Raw genomic sequence first — 26,705 nt, 5'->3', positions numbered from 1 at the left:
TTATATAAATGAAAAATTTTTTTCCAATTTATATATAATTTTTTGTATTTTAAATTTTTTTTGTACAAATTAAAAATTTTTGTTTTTTAATTTTTTTCATTGGTTTATTTTTTTTAATTTTTTTATTTATTTATTTTTTTATTCAAATTTTTATTTTTTTTAATTTTTATTTTTTACTTTTTCATTAGTTTAAATTTTTTTTTTTTATTTTATTTTTTATTTATTATTTTTTTTTTTAATTTATTCTAATTTTTTTTTTAATTTTTTTATTTAAAATTTTTTTTATTATGTTTTCGTTTTTCTTTTGTAATTTTGTTTTAATATATGCAAATGCATCAACATTTTTACAAAACTAAATTGTAAAAGCATCAAATATGAAAATTATTTAGTTTTATATAACCAAGAAAATCCATTTTTGTTCTTTAAGAAACAATATGGCAACACTGTGGGCTTTCACCCCTTCCCTTTAAATTTTAAATATAATACTGATAAAGCAACAAGCAATGGATTTCTGTTTAACTAATATACGAAAACTACGAAATAGCGTTGCCACCTAACCGTTAAAGTAAAAAAATATAGGAAATTTTTTTAGCACAAGAAGTGCTGGTAAAATATCAAAATATATTTCTTATAAATAAGCAATATATTTAATTAATTTTTTTGTAGGTTGGAAAATGTGGCAACACTGTTTTTAAGCCACTGGCGATAATGCAGTAAAAAAAATAATTTTAAGATTTGCAGCTTAGATTTTTTTTGATAATTTTTTTTTTAAATAAGGTGGCATCTCTAAATTTTATTACTTCTTCAAATTTTATGCACAAAATATAACTGTCGAACTTTTTTTTATAAAAAATTACTCAATGCACGATAGAAAATACGCCTTTTGTACTAAATTTTCAAACTAAACGGTAATTCTGAGGGAAATGTGAAAAATATTTTACGAAAACAAAAATCATCAAAAATAAATAAAAATATAAGGCCGTTTAATATGTTCGTTAAAATATTACATAACAGTACTAACAAAAGTTACTTTGATAAATATACATTTTTGTGAGAAAAAACTATGTGGCAGCACTACAACAAAAATTTCCCCGCTATATAAATGTTATACAAGCTGATATATATTTTTCTATATTTAAATAATCTATCTTGCCATCACACTTCAAAACACTCATCATAATATAACACACTTCGATTGGGAATAAATATCAGCACTCAACACAAATCTTAGCAATATTAGTACACAACAGAGAGTGCACATTGTTTACGCGCTTGGCGTAAAATCTTGTAGAGGAATCTCGTCAGGTTCTGCTACACGCGCTGCACGCGCCCAAAAGCGCGTCGGATGCGGCATGGCATAGCGTAACTTTTCCCAAAACCATGGCTCACCCCATTTCAAGTAGGTATTCATCTTTAAATACGTACGTAACTCCTGATCCAATAACTCTATATTCACTAAATCACCATAGATCACTAGAATAATGCGCGAACGTCCCTCATTGAGCGCGCTTTGATGCGCCATACGAAATTCCATGCGCGCCCAATGCGATGCTATGAAACTCTCCGACAAAACGATGATTGTGCGCCGCGACTGCTCCACGGAGTCGATAATTTGCTCGGTTATGAACGCGCCAGCCAACCAATCGCGCGCATGTATGCACACCTTAAAGGCGGGTGTACCCTGCTCCAGGCCCGGCACCAATTCATGTTCAACAAAATGCTCATCCTGATGAGCGTATGAAATGAACGCATCATACTTGCGCTCACGATCCAACTCCGCTTCGCTGATACAGCACAGGCACAGCTGATGCGCATAGAGCCAGACTTGTAGCTGCAGCTTGTATTTATAATAGCAGAGCGCCGTAATGATAAGCATTAGGCTGAGCGCCGATAGGCTAATCAAGCCCAACACGTATTTTGCATTTACGCCCAAGTCAGGCAGACAAAAATCATTGTAGGATAGTTCAATCAGCGGCGCCAGCTCTGCATCGTCGCAGCGCACGTGCGATACATCAGGCAAACGCGCACGATTTGACTTGACGAAATTGAGCAATGTTTGCGCGCCACAGTCGCACGTCCAGGGATTATGCGACAGGAACAATTGTTTCGGCAACTTGCTGCTATTTAGTTTGCGCAGCAGCGGCGCGCTCAAATGTGTGAACTTATTGTGTCGTAAATCGAGCGCATCCAGATTGCTGGTCGTATTATTGGGCGCAAGCAGCGGTTCGCATATATGCTGCAGCGTGTTATTTTGTAAGATAAGTGTAGATAAGCTGGACATGCCAGCGAGCACGGCACACGACTCAGCACTAGACCAATTCAACCGATTGTTGTCGAGTTCCAGAAACTGCAAGTGCTTCGCGTCCGCAAAACTATCAGCTGCAATAGTTTGTAGCATGTTTTTGTCCAGACTTAGTCATGTGAGCGCGCTTAGTGGCGGCAACATTTCCGCGCTTAACTTAACAAAGCGATTGCGGCTTAAAGTTAAGCTCGTTAGTTTTGTGGCAGGGTGAAACAGTGTGCGCGACAGTGACGCTAATTGATTATCGCCCAAATCTAGGCTTTGTAGTTGCGTTTGCGCCACAAATAGTGATGGCGGCAATGCGCGCAGCTCATTTTTGTTCAAAGTGAGATGTCTAAGCGCTGGCAGTGATGCAAAGATGCGCGCTGGCAGCTTGGTTATGTTACAGTTGAGCAACGTAAGATATTCCAATAATCTGAACGGCGCGAAATCGTCTTTACGTAAACGATCACCAAATTGATGACGCATCAACATCAGCGCACGGAGCTGGTGGAGCGGTGACATAGCGGCGCTGGGAAATTCGCGCAATTTGGCAAGGAACGTAAAATCATTGAGCGTAGCGACAAGCGGTAAAAATATGCGCTCGTCCAGTTGTGTGATGTTTAAGTCGATTTTTACTGTGCGCACATTTGAAAAATCAGTGAATATGTCAGCATTTAGGCGCTGCCCTGCTTGTGCTCCGGCAGGTTGCGCTGATAGCTCCAAATCGACAACGCTCTGCAAGCAGCTCCTGTTGTGACCAAAACTCTGCGCCGTTAATTGCGTTAATTTGCCCAGACCATCAATATGTAGTACTTCATTTTGCGTTAACCCCAAACGCGCTAACAGCGGCGTGAATGGCACGCACTCATGTATGGCCAAGAAATCGGCTTTGCTTATGCTGCCTAGGCGCGGCAAACGCGCTAATAATTCCTCAGTAATGACGGCGTAGGAATCGCCTGCGTGTCTGCAAGTTATGTCCACAGAGCTCCTTTCATAAATAGATATCCATATTTCAGTGCGCTCATCCGCGCTGCGGCAAAAAATTTTCGCTGATTCGTACTTCGCGTCATATGTGCAATTGCATGCGTTCTGCGCTGCGATCAAATTGCAGTCAGCTCTGCTAAAACTCTGCTCCTCTAGGTGCGTCTGACAGTGACAGTAATACTGGTGCAATACTAAAGCGACGAGCGCGACTATGCCAACGCGTGTTAAGTGTGAAATGATCATGGCGCGCTAACAAATATCCAAAGCGGGCGATTGCAAACGAAAGACTGACTGAATTTAAAATGTAATTGACGTATACATATTACAATATTTGCACATTTAATTGTTATTTATTAAATAATAAATGCGCTCAATTGATTTATGCGCGCTTGAGCGTGCTTTTGTAGGTGTGCGCGCTTGTCTTTGCAGCGCATGCAAATTTAATTAATACAGTTCTTTGTAATTGCTAGTTGTCAGCGCTATCATGTAACGCACGCTCGCTGATATGTATCAGGGGCACTGCTAATTTTAGTTTGGCGCCAAGCAGTTAACATTGCGCTTTCGGCGTTCACTCGAACGCGACGCGTCACTAAGCTTATCTTTAGAATTTTAGCAATATATTCCTACGCTTACGTGGCTTAGCAAAGCGCAATATTTCCCTAGGCCATGTCTTACCTAATTTCAGTGCGAATTCTATTTTGAATGCTGCATAAGCAATTAAAATTTAGCGCATTGGTATTGTCCGCACTTTTACCGCCCTACAAGAAGTAAATGTGAGGATATTTAATACTAGTTGCTATTCGCAACGTAGCCACGTTCTTCAATATCAATGGAACTCGCGCGCGCTGTTTGTACTTCTCTGGAGAAAAATAGCTTGTCAAGAAAAGTTTTTAACACTAATAAGCCTCGCTAGGCGTCTATGATATATACGATCTCGGAGTGCTCGAGTTTTCTCTTACTTTTACAACAACAGTTATGATATTTCTTCAGTTATATTTCCTTTTACTCGGATCGACTCTCACAAATGTCACCTTTTGAATGACTTCCAAAGTCTCTACACTCAATTTTCATATAACGAAAATTGGCAACACTGTATTTGCGACTAAATACATGCTGGTAATTACAGTGGATGTTTTTCAAGTTTGAAAGTGCCATGAGCCAAGCGCACATTTACTCGCCGAACCATTTGTTTTTTGTTTTACTAAGTGTGCATGTAGGTGCATCAGATACAAGGCCAATGGCTCTCGTGATTTTTTGTTTCTTAACAAATGAGCTCTCACTATCATCCCTCCTTGCATACCTTTTGCGATTATTTAGAGGTTGTCGCATAGCAACATGCAAATGTATGTGGACTTATGTGAAGCTAGTTGTTTAAGGATACATTATGTGGCAGTTCAAGGTGAATGAAGTGCAAAAATATCCAATCTTATTAAAAATGTAATTTTATATAGAAAATGGAATCGTATAAAAAGTTCAATTTAGATGAAATTTCAAAATTAAGTTTTACAATTTTTTTTACTCAAAAAAGGAATTTTTTAAAGATAAATTAAATTTTAAAGTGATGAAATTAAAAAATGTAGATATTTAAAAAAAAATTCTTAGTTTGAAAAATAAATATATGTCGACGACTCAAAAATTTCAAGATTAAAAAAATTTAAAAAATAAAAAAAAAATTTCGAAAAGAACTTAAATACATATGTATATGCTATAAGTATAAAAACACATTTTTGAAGTATTATAAAATATTTTGAAATTTTTAAAAAAGTTTTAGACATCTTAAAAAATATATTTTGAAAATTTTTCGAAAAAACTACATATTTAAAAATGTTATGAGTCTGAACATTTTTTATATTTTGAAATTATTTCGAAAATAAATACTTCAAAACATTATTAAACATCAACAAACAACAATTGAAAAAAATACCTAATTCCAAACTTTTTAATTTAATTTAAAAAAAGTTTTAAATATCTTAAAAAATTAAATATTTTAAAATTTTATATAAGCCCAATATTGTCGGACTTTTTTCAATGAGAAATTTAAAGAGATATAATACCTATGTTTCAAGCATTTTGATTTTGAAAATGATACAAAGAAAAAAATATAAAATAATTTTTTCAGTGAGAAATCTAAAAAGATATAATATCTAAGTTTCAAGCATTCCAATCTTATTTTAAAAAAGTTAAAAAAAAAACTAAATTTAAAAGTGTATTTAGAATTGAAAAATAATAATTTTTAAAAAATTAAAGCGTTCCAATTTTATTTTAAAAAAGTTTTAAAAAAATAATTTTAAAATTGTTTTTAGAATTAAAAGCTAATAATTTTTAAAATAAATATTTTTTTACATTTAAAACAATTTTTCGCATTAAAAAATGTTTGAAAACTAAATAATTGTGAATTTTTAAAATTGAATTTTATTAAAAAAAATGATTAAAATAAATTAAGCTTTTGAGCACTTAACCATTTTATCTACCGCTTCGCTTCGTTGCACTCAAACCATAGCAAACAACGGCTGTGATTGAAATCTTTAATATTTTAGTTATTTTTGCATTGAACTACAAATATTTTTTGTTAATTTTTTTGTGACACTTACATGCGATATTCAGTCATTATTCACACATATACACACACAAACATTCATAAATCACAGCGTTGTCTATACAATTCGGCTGGCGAAAAGAAAAGTATCGAAAGCAAACAAAGCACAAAACAAAAACATAACAAAACAAGCAAACCAAACCCATTTCACGCACAATAAAAACGTCCAGGGAACTATAATGACCACATTTTCCCTGCAACTCCCTGAAGCCATCAATACTCCCTCCCTCCTATAAAGCAGTGGCTTACAATGCGCGCGTAGTTTTTTCACTGCAACACAATGTGGCATTGTTAGTTGTCTGAAAAATGCAGGGAAGTAATATGCAAAAGAACGAGAAAAAAATCATTAAAAAATAATAAATCAAGCGTTGGGAGCTGATAATTTTTTTTGAGTGAAGTGGAAGAAGAGTCGCAAAGTTTTGTGTGCAAAAAACTAAACAGCTTTAAGCTCTAATATTTTTTGTTGTTGTTGTTGGAAAATTTTAAATTTGTAAACAACATATTTTTTTTTAATTAAAAACATAAAATGTTTCATACTTTTATTATTTGAAAAAAATAGCAAGTTATCAAAATAATTTTATATATACTATATTGTTGAAATAAAAATAAAAAATAAATAAAATAATAATAATAAAAAAATATCAAAAAATAAATAAATAAATAAATGCATTAGAAATAAAAAAAAAATTAATCATAAAAGTATTTAGGATTTTAAAAATTTTAAATTTTCAAAATTAGTAAATTAAAAAATCTTAAAATTTCAAAATTAGTAGTTTTAAAATTAAAAATAAAAAAAATAAAAAAATTTAATCATAGAAGTATTTAAGATTTTGAAAATTTTAAATTTAAAAAATTTAAAGTTTCAAAATTAATAATTTGAAAAATCCTAAAATTTCAAAAATTAATCTTTCTAAAACTTAAACTTAAAAATCTTAAAATTTCTAAATTAATAATTTAAAACATTAAATTTTTAAAGCCTTAAATATTTCAATGCTTAGACATTTTTTTTTACTTTTTTTATTATTTTATTCTTATTTTTTATACTTACTTTTAATATCTTTATTTTTTTATTTTTTAATTTTTAGCTTTCATATATGTATATATTTTTTATAGAAAATTTAAAAAAATTGTGTAAAGAAAAAATTAATAATGATTAAAGAATTTCGAAGAACATAAATCTTTCTAGGAATAATATTTTTTTAAGAAAAAATAATTACAATTAAACTATATGATTTTTTTTTTAATTGTACTTAGAAAAATTAGGCCTTTTGAATTTTTTTAAATAAAAAATGCTTTTTACATGAATTTAAAATTTTTTCTCATAAAAAACGTTTTTATTTTCACTAAACTTTTTTATGATTTTTGAATTTTTTAAGAACTATTAACAACCAAAGAAATTAAAAGAATTTAAATTGTTCAGAAAAATGAATTTTTTTATATAAAACAAAATTTTTCAAAAATACCTTTTAGATGAATTTAAAATATTTCCTCATAAAAAAGTGTAATTTTTTATCTACTGTAACTTTTTTTTAATTTTAAAATAATTTTATTTCATTTAATAATTTTTATGTGAAAATAAAACTTAATTAATTTAATAATTTTCATGAGAAACAACTTTTAATTTTTATGAGAAAATATTTTAATTTTTATAAGTAAAAATTTTTAAATTATTAATAATTTATATGAGAAACAGATTTTTTAATTATGTAACGAAAAATAAAAATGTATAATATGACATTTTAAAATATTTGTGACATAAATCAACTTTTTTTATCTAATTTATATTTTTCAAAATTTTGAAATTTTATTTCCTTCTGCAATTCATTACATTAATCAAGTCGCTCCAAACAATAACAACAATTCACCACACTTAACAATGCATTTAATAATAAAAAACGCATTTATCTCTTATATGAAGTGGCAGTCTATCGAAGCACTCAAATCTCAATTTTAAACCAAGCACACACCCCCACACACACACAAAACAAACAAAACTACAAGTCATTGCAGAAATCCATAAATTTCAAGAGGAAGTGCTTTATAGGTTAGGTTATGCGAGTGTGGTGAGCAAAACGAGTAGTGCGCCACTCAAGTATGAAGAGGAGGCTCTTAAGAAAATTGCAATTTTCCACACAAAAGTGTTAATGTAAAGCGAGCCAAGAAGTATAAAGACGGCGCAGCGCATATACAATCATACAAAGGGTCATTCGGTGGAAGAATGGTGGAATTTTTTAGTAGAAGTAAAGTATCAAGGAAAGTTTTTAAAAAATTAAAGAAACAGATAATAAAATCAACAAATAAAATTAAAGCAATATTTCTGTTAAATGCTTTTTTTTATTCTTCATTTTATAATTTTCAATTTTCATTTATTTATTTTTGAGTCACTTTTCATATTTCCAATAATCGTCTATTTTGAAGTGTAGCCTTAAATGCCACATAATTCAAAATCGTATTTTCATTTCACTTCAGTTTAGAATTGTGGTTTTTGTTATTTATCACAACAATGTTTGTAGTATTTTTTGAATTTTTTGGATTTCAATCAAATGTCAATCAAAATTGATTTGAGCTTTGACTTATTTGCGCCTAGCATTTGTTGGCTGTGTAATGGAAGATAATTTAATTGAATGATGCTACACATTTATATGCTTATACACAAATAAATGCTTAATAATAGAATAAAGGAAAATATTTCAATTGATAGGGTTGCCGTCAAAGCAAAAATTGTAAAATAATTTCTTTTGTGAAATTGTGATGTTACGAAAAGAGTGATTAGAAGTCGGCAGGAATTAAATTTTTAATTTAATAGGGTTGTTTTTTATATATATTTGTAGGGTTTTGTTTTTTATATATATTTTTTTTTTGTGAAAATATTCTGTTAAAATGAACAGAACAATTAAAATTAATGTTTTGTTAAATTTTTTCTTAATATTTAAAAAAAAAATTGTAAACAAAATTTTTTTTTACAAACTTATTTTGCTGTTTTTTTTAAATGTTCAAGCAGAATATCTGTGTATTTAATAGACAATGATGTTGAAAAAAAATTTATTATTTGAAATTTTTTTGTTTTCAATTTTTTTTTATTATATTTTTTTTTATAAAAAAATATTTTTTCTAAAAATTAAAAATTCTTTTATTTCAGAAAAAAATTTATTTGTTATATTTTTGATAAAACTAAAAAAAAATTTAATATTATTTTCAAAAGGTTACCAGATATTTAACAATTTTATATTTCATAAAAAGATATTTAACAGCATATAAATATTGTTATTTTCGTTTCAAAGTCACATTTAAATTTTTAATCAATAAAAAAAATGTTATTTAAAAGAGCTGCCATCTATTGGATAGAGCATCGAACCTAATCATTAAAAAAAACACAAAAACGCATCACATTTGAAAACATATTTCCGCTTTTTTAGCATTTTATAAAAAAATACATCCTTTATAACGTGAAAAATGTTACGCCAGAGTTGCCAACTGTTGAAAAAAGTGGAAATCATATTCAAATATACATAAATAAATTTTATGTGTAATTTTTATTATTAATGCGAATATTGAGTTCTTGTTATTATTTTTTTAGCACATTTATTACTTTTTTAAATTTAATTATTTTTTTTTTAATTCTCTTATTATTCATTATTTTCTAATTTATATTATATTTTCTTAATATACTATATCTGCAGCCGGCGAATATTTTTTATTGTTTTTAGAATGTAAAAAAATATATTTTATTTAAAAATAATAATTGCTTAATGGCAACTCTGCTAGAGAAAAAATAACAAATTTGCAATATGGGTATTAAATGAAACCTATTTATGAGTATATAGAAATTGATGCTGTTTTGCCTTAGCAATGTATCAAGCATAAACTAATAAATTAAGAAAATATATATTTTTTTAGTTTTTTTTTAATTTTTTATAGTTTTTTTAAGTTTATAAAATATATTTTTTCCTGGAAATCAAATTTATATAAAGGATAGAAAATAAAATTAGATCAATTTAAACTAACACAATTTTTTTAGTGGCAACTCTGCTATAAAAAAATTTCAAATTTTGGGTGTCATATAAAAGCTTTTATTTAGGAGTATTTTCAAGTTAATTTCAGAAAAAAAAAAACTTTAATGTTACATATCAAGCATTTGTAAACTAATAAACTACGAAAAAATATTTTTTTAAAGTCTTTTTTAGTTTCTTTAAGCTTTTTTTTAGTTAATAAAAAATATATTTTTCAAAAAATCAAACTTATATTAAGTATAGAAAATTAAATTTAATCAATTTAAACTAATAACAATATTTTTAGTGGCAACACTGCTACATATAAAAGCTATTATTTAGGTGTAATTTTTAATAAATTTTTGAAAAACAAAATAATCTTAAAACATTTTAATTATTTCTAAAATTTATAATACAGTTATGCAAACCAAATCGAAAGAATTCAAAATTTTTTTGGACAGCAATATACATTATATGCAGGCGAAAAATTAAAATGAATCAATTTAAAGTAAAAAGTAATAATTTTTTAGTGGCAACACTGCTATAAAAAACTGACAGACTTACAATATGGGTATCAAATAAAAGCTATTTACCTCGTACTTTCTAATTAATATTCGTTTTTACTTTTCTAAATCATTTTTAAAATAATAAATTAAGAAAATATTATCCAAAAAATAATTATTACTAAAAATTAGTATACATTTATGCCAAAAAAATCAAAAAAAAAAATCAAATGTAATAATATATGCATATGTATGCGCATTTGGTTTTACAAAATAGCATAACTATAAATTTCCGCTCTTTAAACACATAACTTCAGTGGCCGTTCATAGTCGGCGCCCTCCACAAAACCTCTGCAACCGCATGCTGAAACAAAGTGCATGTGTATTTTCGCTTTTATGCAAATACAATTTCAAAGCACCACTTCCTGTCATTTGCCCAACTAACTGCGCTTTGCTGCCTGCACACGTCACATATCCTTTGGCGCACAGGCAACATTAACAACACGCTGCACGCTCTGCACTTGGCCACGCCACACACTCCTGGCCGGCGCTGCCCACTCAACTCAATCAAGTCGACCAAAAATGTAAATGAAATAAATTTCCACAACCAAATTCGCACTGCAAAGCCAAAAGCGGCTTTGTAGCGTAGTTCGAGTGTATTTGATTGCAGCTGGCTTTGTTTGTATGTACATGTATGGGTGTACATATGTGTGTGTTTATATGAAAGAAAGGACGACGACCACTTGTATGCTCATTTAAAATTGTTAATTGAATTTTAAATGTGTATAAGTATGTGTGTGCCTGTGTGTCTACCTCTACATGTGCATATTTCTATACATGAATATATGTATGTAGGTATGTGTGCGCATTTGCAGATTCTTATTTACATGCTGTGACCAATGGAAATTCTAGTGCAATTAAGCCTCACTCGAACTTCTCGAACACAAAATTTCAAAAACCCAACAACAACAAGCATACAAACAGCACTCGAAAAGTATTGCTACAATTGTGCGCATTAATCAGCTGTATACATATGAGCAACCCTGCGCAGTATTCTGCCAAATAAACCCTAAATAATGGCAGATAATGTGAAAAGGTGGTAAAAAGTTGTTGGAAACTATAATCAGTGTATCACACTTGAACTGGGAACTATGTTCAAAAAAAAAAAAAAAATTGGCCGAAAAAGATACGTCTTATTATGGTAGGGCGGGGACTTTTAAATTGACCGGTTATGTCCAAAATAATAGTTATTCTCAGCAATTCTCTAACTAACAACCGATCTACAGCAGCCCATCCGGGGATTCTGAAAAGATGATCGATTATGTATTCATAAGAACTAGTAACACCTTTGTTTGGTTCCAAAACCTCAAGTGGACAAATTTATCCCAGACTCTTCAAGTATTTTTGCTCTCTGCGCTTATTTAGCTTAAGTAAATGATTGCTGAACAAAGCGCTGAATATCAAGCGATGTACAATCTGGTGTTAAGTTTCACTTTAACTCGCTTTCAGTAGGTCAAGAACTTCGAATTCGAAGATGATACAAGACTGCCGTCTAAAGTTAGTCCTCCACACAAAGAATGTCGCCACCATTTACTGCAACCCAACCGATAAGTCTGTCTTTTATACTTGATCAATACTGCCTTCTCTGGGTAGTCGTCCATAGAAAGAGTCTCCTCACCATTTATTGCAACACAACTGGATTATCTATGCATATTGCCAGTAATCCATCATAATTTTACACGTTTAGAGCCCCTATACCCTTTCCATTAGTGACAGAATCTAAAATAACAATCCGAACAGAATATTCACCAAAAATAGCCAGGAATCTAAATAAAATCTTTAGAAATTGTTGTGAAACGTTAACTTAGAACGGCAAAGTATTTTTACTCGAAATGAGGTTGAGAACAAAGTATAAGACAAGGCTGTGTTCGCATCCTAGAAGACTAAAGCACACATAGTCAAAATAAGTCTGAGAACATAATAGAGACAAAGTTGTGAACGCATCCTAAAATTGGAACACTATAAACTGATTTTGAAACGGAAAAAACAGTCTTAATTTTTTAATAATCCCCGCAAACCAATAGGGCTGTGTAATCTGACGTTGAGCAATACCAAAAGCTCCGACAAGATCAGGACCTCACCGAACCGTTCGATACCAACCCAGATGATCGGGGACTAGACAGGGCGACGTAGATAGTGCGACTTCTTCAATCTGTTCCTGGAAAAAATAATTCGAGCTGAAGAGCTGAATAGGGAAGGTACAATTTTCTACCAGAGTGTACAACTGCTGGCGTCGAGCGGCGATGACATCATTGTCATTGGTCATCACAACCGCACCATTAGTTCTGCTAACTCCATGTTGGGCAAAAAAGCTAAGCAAATGGGTCTGGTGCTGAACAAGAGCAAGACGAAATATCTCCTGTCATCAAACAAACAGGCCTCGCACTCGCGACTTGTCGCCCACGTGACTGTTGACAGTCATAACTTCGAAGTCGTAGCTAATTTCGTCTTTCTTGGAACCAGCATTAACACCAACAACAACGTCAGCCTCGAAATCCAACATAGAATAACTCTTGGCAACAGGTGCTACTTCGAACTGAGTAGGCAATTGAGAAGTAAAGTCCTCTCTCGACGAACGAAAACCAAACTCTATAAATCACTCATCATCGCCGTCCTGCTATATGGTGCAGAGGCATGGTTGACAACATCTGATGAGTTGACGTTACGAGTTTTCGAAAAAAGGTTCTGCGAAGGATGGCATAGTTCAGCAAATTAAGAGACAGAGACTACGCCGGCTAGATCATGTCGTCCGAATGGATAAAAACACTCCAGCTCTGAAACTATTCAACGCAGTATCCGTCGGAGAAAGGAGAGAAGACATTGGATTTACACTTGGAATCTTTCAATTTAGAGGCTAATGTTACCTTAACTGACTTCATGAATGAAAAATGATCAGGAAAATTAAAATCTTAAAACGGCTCGAGAGTTTCATAAACAATTTCTAATTTCTAAAATTTTCATCAGAAGCTAAAAAAAGCTCAATTTAGTTTAAAATTTCATGCTGACTCAATTAGATTTTATATTGTAGCGCCGAAATTGAGGTTATAAAATTGAATTGTTATGTTGACTAAGGCGCTTTCTGGGCTTTTATTACTATATTTTCATAATATCGGCCTTGCAAACAACATTGGTGTATCAATTTTCATTGCATAGCCCAATTTTAAAGCCAGGTCTATCTCCTAAACCTAAATGCTTCGCGTATGTATCAATAATTTTTCGCTTGTAATACAGAATAAACTCTGAACTCTCAATAAGACACAGATTGAGTTTCATAAATCTCTGGAAGAACCCTTCGGGTCAGAAGGGACATTCATTTACTTTCAACTAATGAAGTCAAATATTTTATTAAATTCACTGACGCCAGTTGGTCCTTACACATATTTGCTGCTTTCCTGCCATCTTACGTTGTTTGTATGCGTGTAGAGCAGCCACTCATGCACTGAGTTATCCATAGCGCTAGTAAATTATCACTTCACATAGCAAAGTGCCACAGCAACGCAACACTGCTGCCGCTTACCCCCAAATACTCGCAAGGAATAACCACTCAAAATTCAAGTGGCAGCAACTTGCATCAGCCAAACAGACAGAAATATGTAAAGACATTTTATATAACTGTAAATATGTGTAAGCATATTGCTGCTTGTCTCCAAAATACGACGCTGCTTACTCCCCGACAGCCATAAATTTCCTCGTGTGCGCCCATTTATAATTTTTCTTATTTTAAAATATAAATATTACCATTTTGCATAACTTATTTGTAGTTTTCATTTTCCACAATTTTTCGCATTGCAAAACGCCAGCAAAGCAAGGATTACGAAGGCACAGCCATTGGAATGAGCAATCAATTTTTTGTTGTTTCTTTTGTGTGTGCCTTTAACGCTGCTGCTTGCCGCTCTCGGTGGCTCATCGACTTGTGTTTGGGCAGAACTGCGCAGCAGCTCAGTACATTTCCGGTTAGCATACAAATCACTTTTCGCCACAGCAATAACAACAACCGCACATACATATACATATATACATATGTACATATATGCATGGCAGCAGCCAACAATTGGCGGCATAACCCGGCTCTCGACCCCACCTGCACCTTTTGTTGCCATAAATTTGGCTAGCAAAACTCTGGCAACCTTTACGCCAATCTGCCGTCTTTATTGGTGTGCGCGCATGTGTGCGACCGCGCCATTCGTAGTTAAGGCAAATGGACATTTCGTAGTATTTTTAGCAATTTACATTTCGCCTTTTTATTTTATTTTATTTTTGTCGTAGAAAAGTTTATTTCTATTTTATTTTGGTCGTCCGATTTTTTATTTTTATTTTATTTTTATAGAGATTTTTATGTTTACCACTCCGCTCCTGGCGCACCAACGTCGGTTGTTATTGACTTCTCACATTTCTGTTGTTCGTCGCGCGCCGGCAACGCTCCACGTTGCGTCCACTCGCGTAAATGTGTAGAATATGTAGGAAATATATACATATTACAAGTCCAGTCGTTGTGTGTTAAAAATATGATATTATTTATATAAAAGAGACAAAATGCTTACAAGCGTGTTGTACAAGGAATGCCGGTGGGTGGGTTAAAAAGCGGGAGAAATTTATGTGCAGCCATTACTTTCGTTGGAAACAATCGCAAATCGAATATCAGCGAGTTTTAATCAGTGTGAGCGCTGATGTACGTGAGAGAAGTGGGTGGAAAGGATAAAATATCACTGTTGTTGGTTGAGTTTTTGAGTCGTCAATGTCGGTGGTATTATGCGGAACCTTAAACAATGTAAAAAGCAGATAGAACTCCTCAGTGTACATCGATATTTCGATAATTTGCCGATAAAAATCGATAATGCTAAACATAAACTCCCCAAAAAAATTCGTAAGTGAAGAAGCTATGTAAAAAGCAGATAGAACTCCTCAGTGTACATCGATATTTCGATATTTAACCGATAAAAATCGATAATGCTAAACATAAACTCCCTAAAATATTCGTGAGTGAAGAATTAGTTCGATACTCAGTCGCTCAAAACCACGATCATAAAAGATAAACTCCCAAAGTATGCATGAACGGAGAATGAAATCGCTATTTTGTCGATAAAAGTCGATATTTCTTAATATAAACTCCCAAAATATTCATAAATGAAGAATTAATTAAAAATTTTGTCGATAAAAGTCGATAGTTCCAAACATAAGTTCAGAAAATATGCATCAATGGAAAATTAATGCGGTTATTCGATTCGATAAAAATCGATAGTTCTCCACGAAAAACTTATAACTATAGGTTCAAATTACAGGAGCGCTATTTTTATGGCTTCGCAATGGACTTCACGTACTAGTAACCGTCAAACTTAAAATAAATTAACCTAACCTGACCCCGAAAAATTTCGTGAATGAATAATGAATTCGATATTTTGTCGATAAAAATCGAAATTCCTAAACATAAAGTCCCAAAAACTTCATCAATGAAAAATTAATAAAATTTTGTGTCGATAAAAACCAATAGCTTTAAACATAGACTTTTAAAATATCTAAGAGTGAAGAACAAATTCGATATTTTTTCGACAAAAGTCGATAGTTCTCCCCGAAAAACTTACATTAAAGGTTCGAATTACAGGAGTTCTATTTTTATGGCTCAACAAAGGACTGCTTGTGGGAGCCGTCAAACTTGACCTAAACTAAATACAACCCGAAAAATTTCGTGAATGAAGAATAAATTCGATATTTTATCGATAAAAGTCGAAAATCTTTAACATAAACTCTCAAAAAATGCGTGAGGTTCGTCAAGAAGCCCTATATAATATAATATGTAATAATATTTAATCGCGCGTATGATGCTAGAAGATAGACCCTTAGTTTTAACTGGTCAGTCGTTTGGAAAACGTAATAAGAAAGCCATCCTGTAGAAAGACAGTTGTGTTTATTAGTGAGCAATAGCTGGGGATACAGGTGACCCACTGGTGACTAACTGATTAAGAATCACAAGACCGTATAAAAAGCAATTAGTTTCTCGACAGTAAAACAAAATTTACCAATCCAAGATTGGTAGCACCTACCGATAGGTTATCAAAACCTCAAAATATGTTACGATTCATAATGAATTTTGGCTTTGACGAGTCCGCGAGATCCTCGTGGAGATCGAGATTCACCTTGTCCAGTTATAAAAACACTCGGACTTTGTTGTTTTGCAGCTATAAGATAGTTCTTTATCTTTTCGTTAGTTATAACAGCAATTACAAGCTTTTAAGAAGGGAGTAGCTTGCTATGAGTTCGGCCGATTCTAATTGACAAAATTCTGATTCTTAGCACAAAATTAACAAAACCGAGATTGGCTACCACTACCGATAAGTAATCGCTAAGTTCAAAAGACGTTCCGGATTGAAATAAATTTAGATTTTGATGAGTTGACTGGTTCTCGAGACAGATCCGATGATCGAGATTCACTTTAAAACCACATAAAAATAATTGAGGTGATTTTTCCACGTCTTCTCATCGGCTATATCAGCCGCTACAACCCTTTATAAAAGGAATAGTTCTCTAGAAGTTCAGCCGATCCCATCGCGGTGACGACTTCAAATTCGACTTCAAATCCTTCAATTTTCCTTATCAAACAAGAGTAAGTAAAATTTCTTCTGTATAGTAGCCTCTACAGCTCTCATAAAACAAAAACAGCTAAGCAACACACTTGCGCTCACCTATAAATTGATCGCTACTACTAATCGCTCTACCATCTCGTCCTCATATATGTATGTATGTACAAGTACGTGTGCAGCTTCTCCGGCTTCCCTTTCATCCCATGTTCTTCACACCGCCGCTGATAAAATCCAGCACGTTGATTGGCATGGCAAATGGCTTAATATATCGTTTCGCATGATATGTGTCGCGAGTGTGTGGCGGAGTCTTCAGCTGATGCAAATTCCTCGTACACTCTCACACGCGCGCAAATCTACCCACACCACTAAACACTCCTTGCAGACTTTATTTGAGTGGAGAGAAAAGCAACAAAAAGGATTAGTCGAGGCACTCTCGTGTATGCGAAACAGCTTAATAGCACACCAAAGACGACCGCAGCAGCAGTAATAGTCAAGCTACGCGTCTACTAGAAAAGCGGGTTTCTGTTCGCGCGAGGATGACTCGATAAGTCAGTGGGTTATTTTTACTATCACCAAAGAAGTTGGTGTGGAATTTAGCAACTAAGACTCGGTGACTTGGTCAAGAAAATACGCAAAAATTTAGATCTATTTATCATAACCAAAATATAGAACCAGTTCTCGTAACCCTGAGCCAAAATTTAGGATGCTTTTTCCGACGATTAACCGAAAAAAATGAGGTTGTGCGTTCGGTGAGCTGTTTGACCTTCTTACTTCATGCTACTAGAGTCCGGAACTCGGACTTCTTGTTAGTATTTGGTATACAGTATTTTGAAAGTCCCATATTTTGTTTAAGTCTTCTGGAACGATACAAAAACTCATTCATATTGCGATAGGATAACTTCGAGTTTGAGACTACAACCGAACTACCATGCCTTCGTTTTTAGTTTGTTATATAAGTTCGTAAGCCCCGTCTAAATAGAGTCAGACCGAAGGAAAAGTTCGTCTGTTTCTTCTTTCGGATGGTTTGAAGTGTTTTCAGTTTCGTTGGATCGAATTGGCATACGGATTTATGAACTCAGTCGCCCTATATGATTGGCATTTCGCTGCTGCTGCCCTCGAAAGACTATAGGTTGAGTATGGACTCCATCTCAATCCCTCAAACTGTTCTCCGTTTCCTTTTCGTTATCTATTAAGCTTGTCCGAGGTTTCGGTATAAGAGGAGAACGATCCAAATTATTAAGCTCCTTAAATTTTAATAGTAGTTTCACCTTTGACAGTTGAAAGTACTGTTTTATCCCGTCGACCACGTGTGCGTGCGACTCTCGGTTTTCAATCAGGCATTACCATGCAAAGCACGTTACTCCACGCTTGACGCGATTGCTGCTGGGCGTTGCTACTGCGCGCTGATTGCGGCACAGCTCCCACTTTACTAAGGCCACTACACTTAGTATGTGCTCGACTACTGCACGCGCATCAGTCAACCAGTCAGCCAGCCAAACAGCCAGCTCGCTCGACAGCCTGCACTGGGGGCATACGAGTTCGTTATCTCGCAGGCAACACTTCATTGCTGCTGCCGCTGCTGTGGAGCTCCATGTCTCAAATGCCGGCTTTTGCATTGGCATTGTTATTGCAACCACGCGCACACAGTCGAGCTGTTATCGTTGACGCTGCCATCAGCGCCGCACCGGGTACACAACACATTGCCCCACAATTGTGCCACACAGGCGTCGTCGTCAATTGCTGCCATCACCGCCAGGGCGCATTGGATTTCTTTGTTACTCCTTCGGTTAGCGCTAGGCTGTATGCTTTTTGTTGCTGCTGTTGTTGTTGCGCTATTTTGTGCAGTCATGCATCCGCTATTTATGCAGAGCAAGCGCGCCGGGTTGGCAACTCCACCAACAGCAGCCGCCGCTGTGGCCGCAGCAGTAATCAACGCCAATCTTTTCGCTTGCTTTGATTTTTACTCTCGCCACAAGCGCCGCGTTGCTGCAACATGAATTTGCATTTTTTTCCTTACAATTTTGTTGGTTTTTCTACTGCTGTTTATGCTTTTGTTTCCCGCTTTCTTAGTGCCTTGGTGTTTTTAATTTTATGCGGCGTGCCAGTCGGTGTCAGCTGCTGCTTGCCACTAAGCTGGTTGCCTTGCGCCAAATTGCACGGAGTCCGCAGTCCACCAGCGCCCACTGTCCTCGCATATTTATTGCTATTATTAGTGTTGTCGCTTGTGTCGCTCATTTACATCGTTTGTCGCTTAATCACCGCTAAGTTGTTATGATCAGCATTTGCACGCGGTCAACAAAGCATTTAGCGACAGACGAGTGCAGTACGCGTCGAGTGCGTATGGTTTGCGGCTTAAGTGCATGCTTGGCTCGCACAAAAGTTTAGCTATTTTTTATGGCGGCTCCTCTTCTACGCGTCGCACCAATTTCGCAGACGCGCAATGAGTCACTCGGCACTTGGGTATTCGTACGAACAAAGCACGCCTCTGGTCACAAAGCACGCGTCTGGTCATTCACTTGTCAAGTTGAAAAAGCGGCTATTAACACTATCAAGTTCAAGTGTACACTTGCATGTTTTGTACGCTATTTCATACGTTCAGCACCAGTCTGTAATTCTCAAGTGGTTTATGAAATATATTAAAGACATCCAAAGTGTGCTATAATGCAACTCTGTGCTTGCATTTAAGTGAATTAATAAAGTTGAATGGATTGTTAATCAAATCTTAAGCTTAATCCTCTTAAAGCATTAGTTGAAACATCTACTTTGAACACTCTTCGTAGTATCTTATCAAAAAAGGGGTTTCTTCTTGCGTTTATGGTTTTGAGCTTCATTTTGGGGACGTCTAATGATTGTTATCGGTTTCTAAAGAACGACTCTTTTAGATTCTTGTGACTGTCAACTGGTGTCCTTCGTATTTCTTAAGACCGCTTCTTCGAGATTCTTGTGACTGTCGTGGACTGCAAGTATCTTTTTCAATTTTGTGTCTCTCTGTTTTCAATAAGGTCTGCCTTAACTCGGCGTTTTCTTAATTTTACGACATTAATGTCCTTCGTTTGAATTGGAGTCCAAAATGTTAATATATTTCATTTAAAATATCTTAAAAAAAGTAACTAAGCTCGGGATTTTGTGGCTTTCGGGCTTCTCGTGCTCTACGGTGCCTTCTTCATTCTTATTTCTCAGCTGGCTAGTTACTTAAGTTGCTACGGTGAATAGTCAACTATTCAGAGTACCTGTTATCTATAGCCTCTCTTACTTTTCTTTTACTCTCTGCTTTTGTGACCGTGGGAGTTCTGGTACTCCACGGTGTCTTCTTCATTCTTAGTTCTTAGCTGGCTAGTTATTTAAGTTGTTACAGTGGAGAATAGTCAACTATTCCGAGTACATAATATCTATAGCCTCTCTTACTTTTCTTATACTCTCGTCAGTGGTCTGAAAAGAATTTTGTGACTGTCGGAGTTTTGGTGCTCCATGCCAACTTCTTCATTTTTAGTTCTCAGCTGGCTAGTTATTTAAGTTGTTACGGTGGACAATAGTCCACTAATCCGAGTACTATTATCTATAAGCTCTCCTACTCTTCTTTCACTCTCTTCATTAGCTTGATTTTTGACAATTTTCTAGCTTTTTGCACAACCACCAACATTCAAAGGTTCTAATACAAAGGCTTTTAGTAAAATTATAATATTTACTCGATATCCAATTCACCTTTAACTTTTTTTTCGTCTTTTTTGCACACTTTCTTCCTTTCATTCTCTCAGCAAACATTGCACAAATGCAACACTGCTTAACACTATTTCCATTATATCTAACTTATTTTAAGCAAACTAAAGTTTTTAGCTCACATTTTATATTTTTGCTTATTTTTCACTTCCTTTACACTTTCCTTTCCTGTGTTTCTACTTTTCTACTGCTATTATTTGCTCGACGTGTCGTAATATTTCCATGCTCAAACTCACATATAAATAATTGAGATCCATAAAAGTATCTGTCACATCCTTATGCCGTCAATTTTCTGCCAACAGCTCTGGCAATCGTAAGGAGTTCCGCGTCACGCTTTATTATTGCAATTTTCTTTTGCATTTTATGCACATTTATCACATAAATTTCGCTCATACGTCATAGCGAACGTATAACCCATATATTTTATGCATGCTTAAATCGCCGAGGGGGCGGCGTTTGCGGCGCAGCGGCTGTGATTTGCCTAGTGGCGGTGCCGGTGCAGTGGTGAGTATTGAATATTGGCGCATATGCTTCATTGCTTCGATTTGAGCGCTAAACGATTGATTGGCATATGCGGGTTAAGGTTGTGCGAATTGATGGCAATTGCAAAAGTGAGTTTATAGCTTCAATTGAAATAAAATGCTTGTGTGGGATAGTAAATGGTCATGGTAGCCATCTTGGGTTGTTTTATATTTATGTAATGTACAATGATTTTGTGTATAAATTTTATGCGCCCTTCTCCTCTCCATTCAGTGTTCCAATACGCCGCTGAGACGAGGCAAGTAATGTTTAACAGAAACTACAAAAACTCGGCATAATTTATTAAGCATCGTTAGCGGACACTTTAAAGTGATTTTGTATTGCGCGTTTAATTGTTTAAATGGAAATATAAGCCTTTTCACACAGGGTGTTTCGAAAATTATATATTGCTTTCGAGCAAAATATATAATTATGCGCCATTAAATTGTTATTGCTTATACTAAATATGCGCTCTAGGGTGGCATAAATATTTTTTTAAAAAATCACATTAATTTTTTTTAACTATATGAAAACAATGCAGGGCGACACAGGTGCGCAGTTTTTTTATGTACGAAAGAAAAACTAAAAATGCACTCCTAGTGTGGAATAAATATGTCTTAAAAGTCATAATAATTTTTTTAACTATTTTCGAACAATACAGGGTGACCCATATGCTAAGTTTTTTTTTATTTACGACAGAATAAAACTATACTTGGGAAATAACGGTTAATAAGCTATTGTTCTTTTTACAAGTTTTTAAATGTTAATAAATACAGGGTGTCACATTTGAAGGATGTTGTAACATGTTATTTTTTTGTTTCAAATTATTATATAGTGACATGTAATTCAGTCAGATCAGAACCAATGATTATCGGAAACAATTCAAAAAACAATGCAGGGTGACACAGGTGTCATGTTTTTTTATTTACGAAAAAACAAAATTTTTCTTGCTAAATAGCAATTACTAAGCTATTATAAGTTCTAGATGTTTTCAAATGTTAATAAATACAGGGTGTCACATTTTTTGGTTGTTTTAAAATATATTAGCATTTTTTGTTTCAAATTAGAATATAGTAACATATAACTCAGTCAGATCAGAACTAATGAATATCGAAAACAATTCCAAAGACTGAGGTTTTTATGGACAAAAATCTCTGTGGAGTCATTTTGACGCTTTTTTGTTTCGCAAAAGTCTTTGAAATCATATAAAGTGTTTACTACAATTCCATACAAACAAGGAGCTAATATCCTAGGAAGCTTTGGCTAACCTGAAAACCTAAGAAACTCACATAGGGGGAATCGAAGGTTTCGAAAGTGATGCCAGATTGGAGCATACATCCGATTTAAGCTTCTCAATCGATGCCGGCTTAGCATAATGAAGCTGAGTCTATCGTGGTATTAATTTGTTACCGCTTGAACCGTCAAAATAAGGAGCAAATCAAACAAGAAAAATATCTGAATACACGCGCAACTGGTATCGAAGTCGGTATAGAAAAAGCTTCCAAAAATTCTATTCATTGTCTTGTAAAAGTACTTAATTAAAATTTTCTAGCTTAAAAATTAATATTGAAAATCATTTATAACCGATAATGAAGTGTGAAAATATAACAATATGGCAACTTTACTACGGCCAAAAACTAATTATGAAAATATAATAATATGGCAACTTCCTATACATTATATACATATACATAACATATATACTTGTAAAATTTCTTAAGCAAAAGTCTTTTAACCTTAAATAAACCTCAAAAATAATTTATGGCCGAAACAAAAATGTAAAAATATAACAATATGGCAACTCTATTCCAACTATGCTTTTTAATATTTTTCTAAAAAATTCCCAACTTGAAAAAGTACAAAAATCAACTATGAATGAAAACAAAATGTAAAAATATATAGTGACAATATGGCAACAACATACATTTCTTAATTGCTTGAGCGGCTATATTGTACCACCATTAAGCGATTTGTACACGCCTGAAACACCCTTTATGCAAAAAGAGGCTAACCTATATAAAAGTAATTATAAATGCACGTCGTAATTTACAGTTATTACTGTTAACTTTGTCGCTATAACGTTTTTAACAGTTATTGCGATAGTTATTACAACCAACAACCATGTACAATGACTTATAGCCATGTCCAACGCCCAACTTTTGTCTCATTTCCTTTTTTCTGCCTTACAAGCTGCCATTATAGTAGAAAACTCGCTGGCGGTTAATTAAAAATTACCCAATGACTAACCAAATGGCAGACCGAGCGACACACCGACAAATTGACCAGCCCACTGCCGACGTGACAGAGCCAGCTGATTAATGTTAAATGAGCACTAACGGTATATGTGTGATAAGACCGAGGGGTGGGGAAATTATGCGGCACACAGGCAGCAGTGACAGCGATAGAGTAAAAGTGTGCGGGGAGAGCAGCTGTAGTTAAGCTTATAATGACGTGAAAGTGATACTGGCGGGTGAGGTGTGATGTTGCGACAGCGTTGCTGCCGTGCCATTGTTTGTTTGGCATAAATTAAATTATTGCGCGCAATTTACAAGGATCAAATTATTGTTGCTGTCTGTGTGTGTGTGTGTGTGCGTACAATATGGCATATTCATATATATATAAATATAACTCTGCACTTAAATGAGTGCGCGTGTGCTTGTTGTTGGGCAAGCGGTCATTCGTGCCACAAGCAAATGCATATAAATTAATAAAATTGATTTAAAACAATTTGACCACGACCGCAAAACCGCAAAAACAACTATAAATAAACGCAAATGATAATTGTCGGGAAAAAGCAAACAAAAACAATGCACAGTGCAGTGTAATATGTGAGCTACGTGTGTGTGTGCGTACATACATTTATGTATATGCATACATAAAAAAACTAAAGCGGGAAAATAGTAGCTTAGAGTGCGGTCATTAATATTTAAACAAGAAAATGGTGGCAGCATTTTTGTGGTTGAAATGTGGTAGAATTTAGAAAAGTTAAGCCAAAAATAAAAAACAAGAAATCTTCATACAAAAAATTGAATTTGATCGGTCAGTTCGTATGACAGCTATAAGCTATAGTGGTCCGATTTGAACAATTTCTTTACAGATTGTACCATTGCCTTGGGCAATAATACATGTCAAATTTCGTGAAGATATATCATCAAATAAAAAAGTTTTCTATATAAACACCTGATTTGGATCGATCAGTTTATATGACAGCTATACGCTATAGTGGTCCAATCTGGAAAATTTTTTAGAACATTATTCCGTTTACTTGGAAAATATTCTGAACCAAGTTTCCTGAAGATATCTCATCAAATAAAAAAGTTTTCTATACAAGAACTTGATTGTGATAGGTCGGTTTATATGACAGCTATATAATACAATGGTCCGTTTTGTACAATTTCTTTAGAATTTGTACCGTTGCCTTGGGAAATAATGCGTGCCAAATTTCGTGAAGATATCTTTTCAAATAAAAAAGTTTGCTATACAAGAACTGGATTTTGATAGTTCGGTTTGTATTGCAGCTATATGTTATAGTGGTGCGATCTTAGCAATATATTCCGAGATTTTAACATTGTCTTGGAAAATAATCCAAACAGAATTTCGTGAAGATATCTCATCAAATGAAAAAGTCTTCTATACAAGAATTTAATTTTGATAGGTCAGTTTGTATGGCAGCTATATGTTATAGTGGTCCGATTTGTACAATTTCTTTAGAGTTTGTACCGTTGCCTTGGGAAATAATGCGTGCCAAATTTCGTTAAGAGATCTCATCAAATAAAAAAGTTCTCTATACAAGAACTTCATTTCGACCGTTTAATTTGTAGACAACTTTCTTTGAGAAAATCGCTTTGCATTCTAAATATTAAAGCGCGGTTCGACCTCTCACTTAAGACATCCAAGCATGAGAATACCTCAGCAACTAAACTGACCTAAATGCGCTATAATAAGAAAGCGTTTTTATGCACAGCATGAGTTTGAAAATAAGCAATTAATCAGGCAAACCAATTGTCACCAAATCCTTTTCATTTTACACGCTAAATTTAAAGAGCTTCAACAAGCATATGACTAAATAATCCCTTGCCTTTCTACGTGCAAATTATTTCTGCAATAATATCAATGTCCAACGCTGCTCCAACGCCAACAAAAGGTCAACAGAAACTGTCAGAAACCCCAACATTTGTGGTTAGCATAAAATAAATCCAGTATTTTTATTCCACTGGGTCATTAAAGGCGCTCGTACAACACCTCCAAATATATGTCTATATGTGTGGGTGAAAAGTTTTTTGTCACAGCACAAGCTGAAACTAACATGCATACATACAGAGTTGCGCAGGCCAGTGCGTTGACCGCAAAGTCCGGTGCGAAAGGGATAAAGGGTAAGGGATAAATTTGCAAGTGCCAAACTATAAAGGATAAAACTATATGGCCATAAAACTATGGGTGGTGGGAGTGTAGAGTTGCATATAGCTACATATGTATGTGTATATTATACATATATGGTATATCACCAAGTGGCCGTTTTTGTGGCGTTGCGGTTAGTAGGCAATAAAATTTGATTGATGACGCGCTCTTTTTTATTTTTACATACATTTTTTAAACTAAATGCCAAAAAGTGCAGAGAGAGAATGAGCTTTTAACGAGATTAAACGTTATGACAAAGAAAATACCTGCCTGAAAAAATTTTATTAAATATTTTTTTTTTATAATTTTTTACCTACCAGAGTAAATTGTTAAATTCTCCCACATAAATTTTTGCTCACATTTTTTTAACGGATTTTCTGGCTTTAATATAGTTAAATATTTTGCTCACTATTTTTATGGCATGATAACACTCATTGAATTTCCAATAAATTGCTTAGCAAAGCATTGCATAAATTTTATGTTCCACATTTCCTTCCGTTCGCACTTTCGCAGTTACACAAACAGACGTTAGCTTGTCATAAAATAACTGTGAAGCAGCTGAAGATGCATTTATGTATGTAACCTAGCCTATCTAGATGGAGACAACGCGTAGTCGATTATACAAGTATGCAACCGTTGAAAAGCACGAAATGAAACAGCAGAAAAAGCGTGTAGTACTAACCAAAGTCATATAACTATTAGTAAATTAAAACTAAATTAAAAAAATAGAAAAATAAAAATACAATATATACAGGACTATGACATCATTAAGAATTTTTACTAAAAAAAAATTTAAAAAATAACAAATATAATAAAAAAAAAAATATTTTTAATTAACATAGTTTATATATTAAAAAAAAAAACCATTTTTATTAAAATTAAAAAAAAAAAATAAATTAAATTAATTTAAAAAAATAAGGTAAAATAAAATAAAAAATCAATATTACCCTTATAACTCGGCTATAATCGCGTAAGCGGTGACTACGCTAATTAAGAAGAAGAAGAAGAATATTACCCTTAATAAGTGTATATTTTATAGCATAGAGTAGGCATAGGGGTCTTGAACTCGATTTTGATCGG

At 33.7% G+C, this 26,705-nt stretch overlaps 2 protein-coding genes and 1 long non-coding RNA gene across 3 annotated transcripts in view; 1 reads left to right on the top strand and 2 right to left on the bottom strand.

The window, feature by feature from the left end:
- LOC126758198 (uncharacterized) overlaps nucleotides 1-26,705 on the top strand; it is a 165,368-nt gene that overhangs the window by 64,726 nt on the left and 73,937 nt on the right. The gene's annotated exons all lie outside the window — the stretch shown is intronic.
- The window catches only part of LOC126758223 (uncharacterized), a 196,122-nt gene that overhangs the window by 122,295 nt on the left and 47,122 nt on the right, over nucleotides 1-26,705 (bottom strand). The gene's annotated exons all lie outside the window — the stretch shown is intronic.
- On the bottom strand, nucleotides 963-3,511 carry LOC126758222 (protein toll-like). The gene has a single exon (XM_050472346.1). It carries the CDS (start codon nucleotides 3,509-3,511, stop codon nucleotides 2,417-2,419), a length of 1,095 nt encoding a protein of 364 aa, XP_050328303.1. The 3' UTR covers nucleotides 963-2,416.

The sequence above is a fragment of the Bactrocera neohumeralis genome, chromosome 5 (assembly GCF_024586455.1).
Source record: "Bactrocera neohumeralis isolate Rockhampton chromosome 5, APGP_CSIRO_Bneo_wtdbg2-racon-allhic-juicebox.fasta_v2, whole genome shotgun sequence".
NCBI lineage: Eukaryota > Metazoa > Arthropoda > Insecta > Diptera > Tephritidae > Bactrocera > Bactrocera neohumeralis.
This window is presented reverse-complemented; position numbering and strand designations above follow the sequence as displayed.

Bases quoted from the DNA above. Each gene is read 5' to 3' on its own strand.
- LOC126758222 (XM_050472346.1), bottom strand. From the start codon at position 3,511: ATGATCATTTCACACTTAACACGCGTTGGCATAGTCGCGCTCGTCGCT.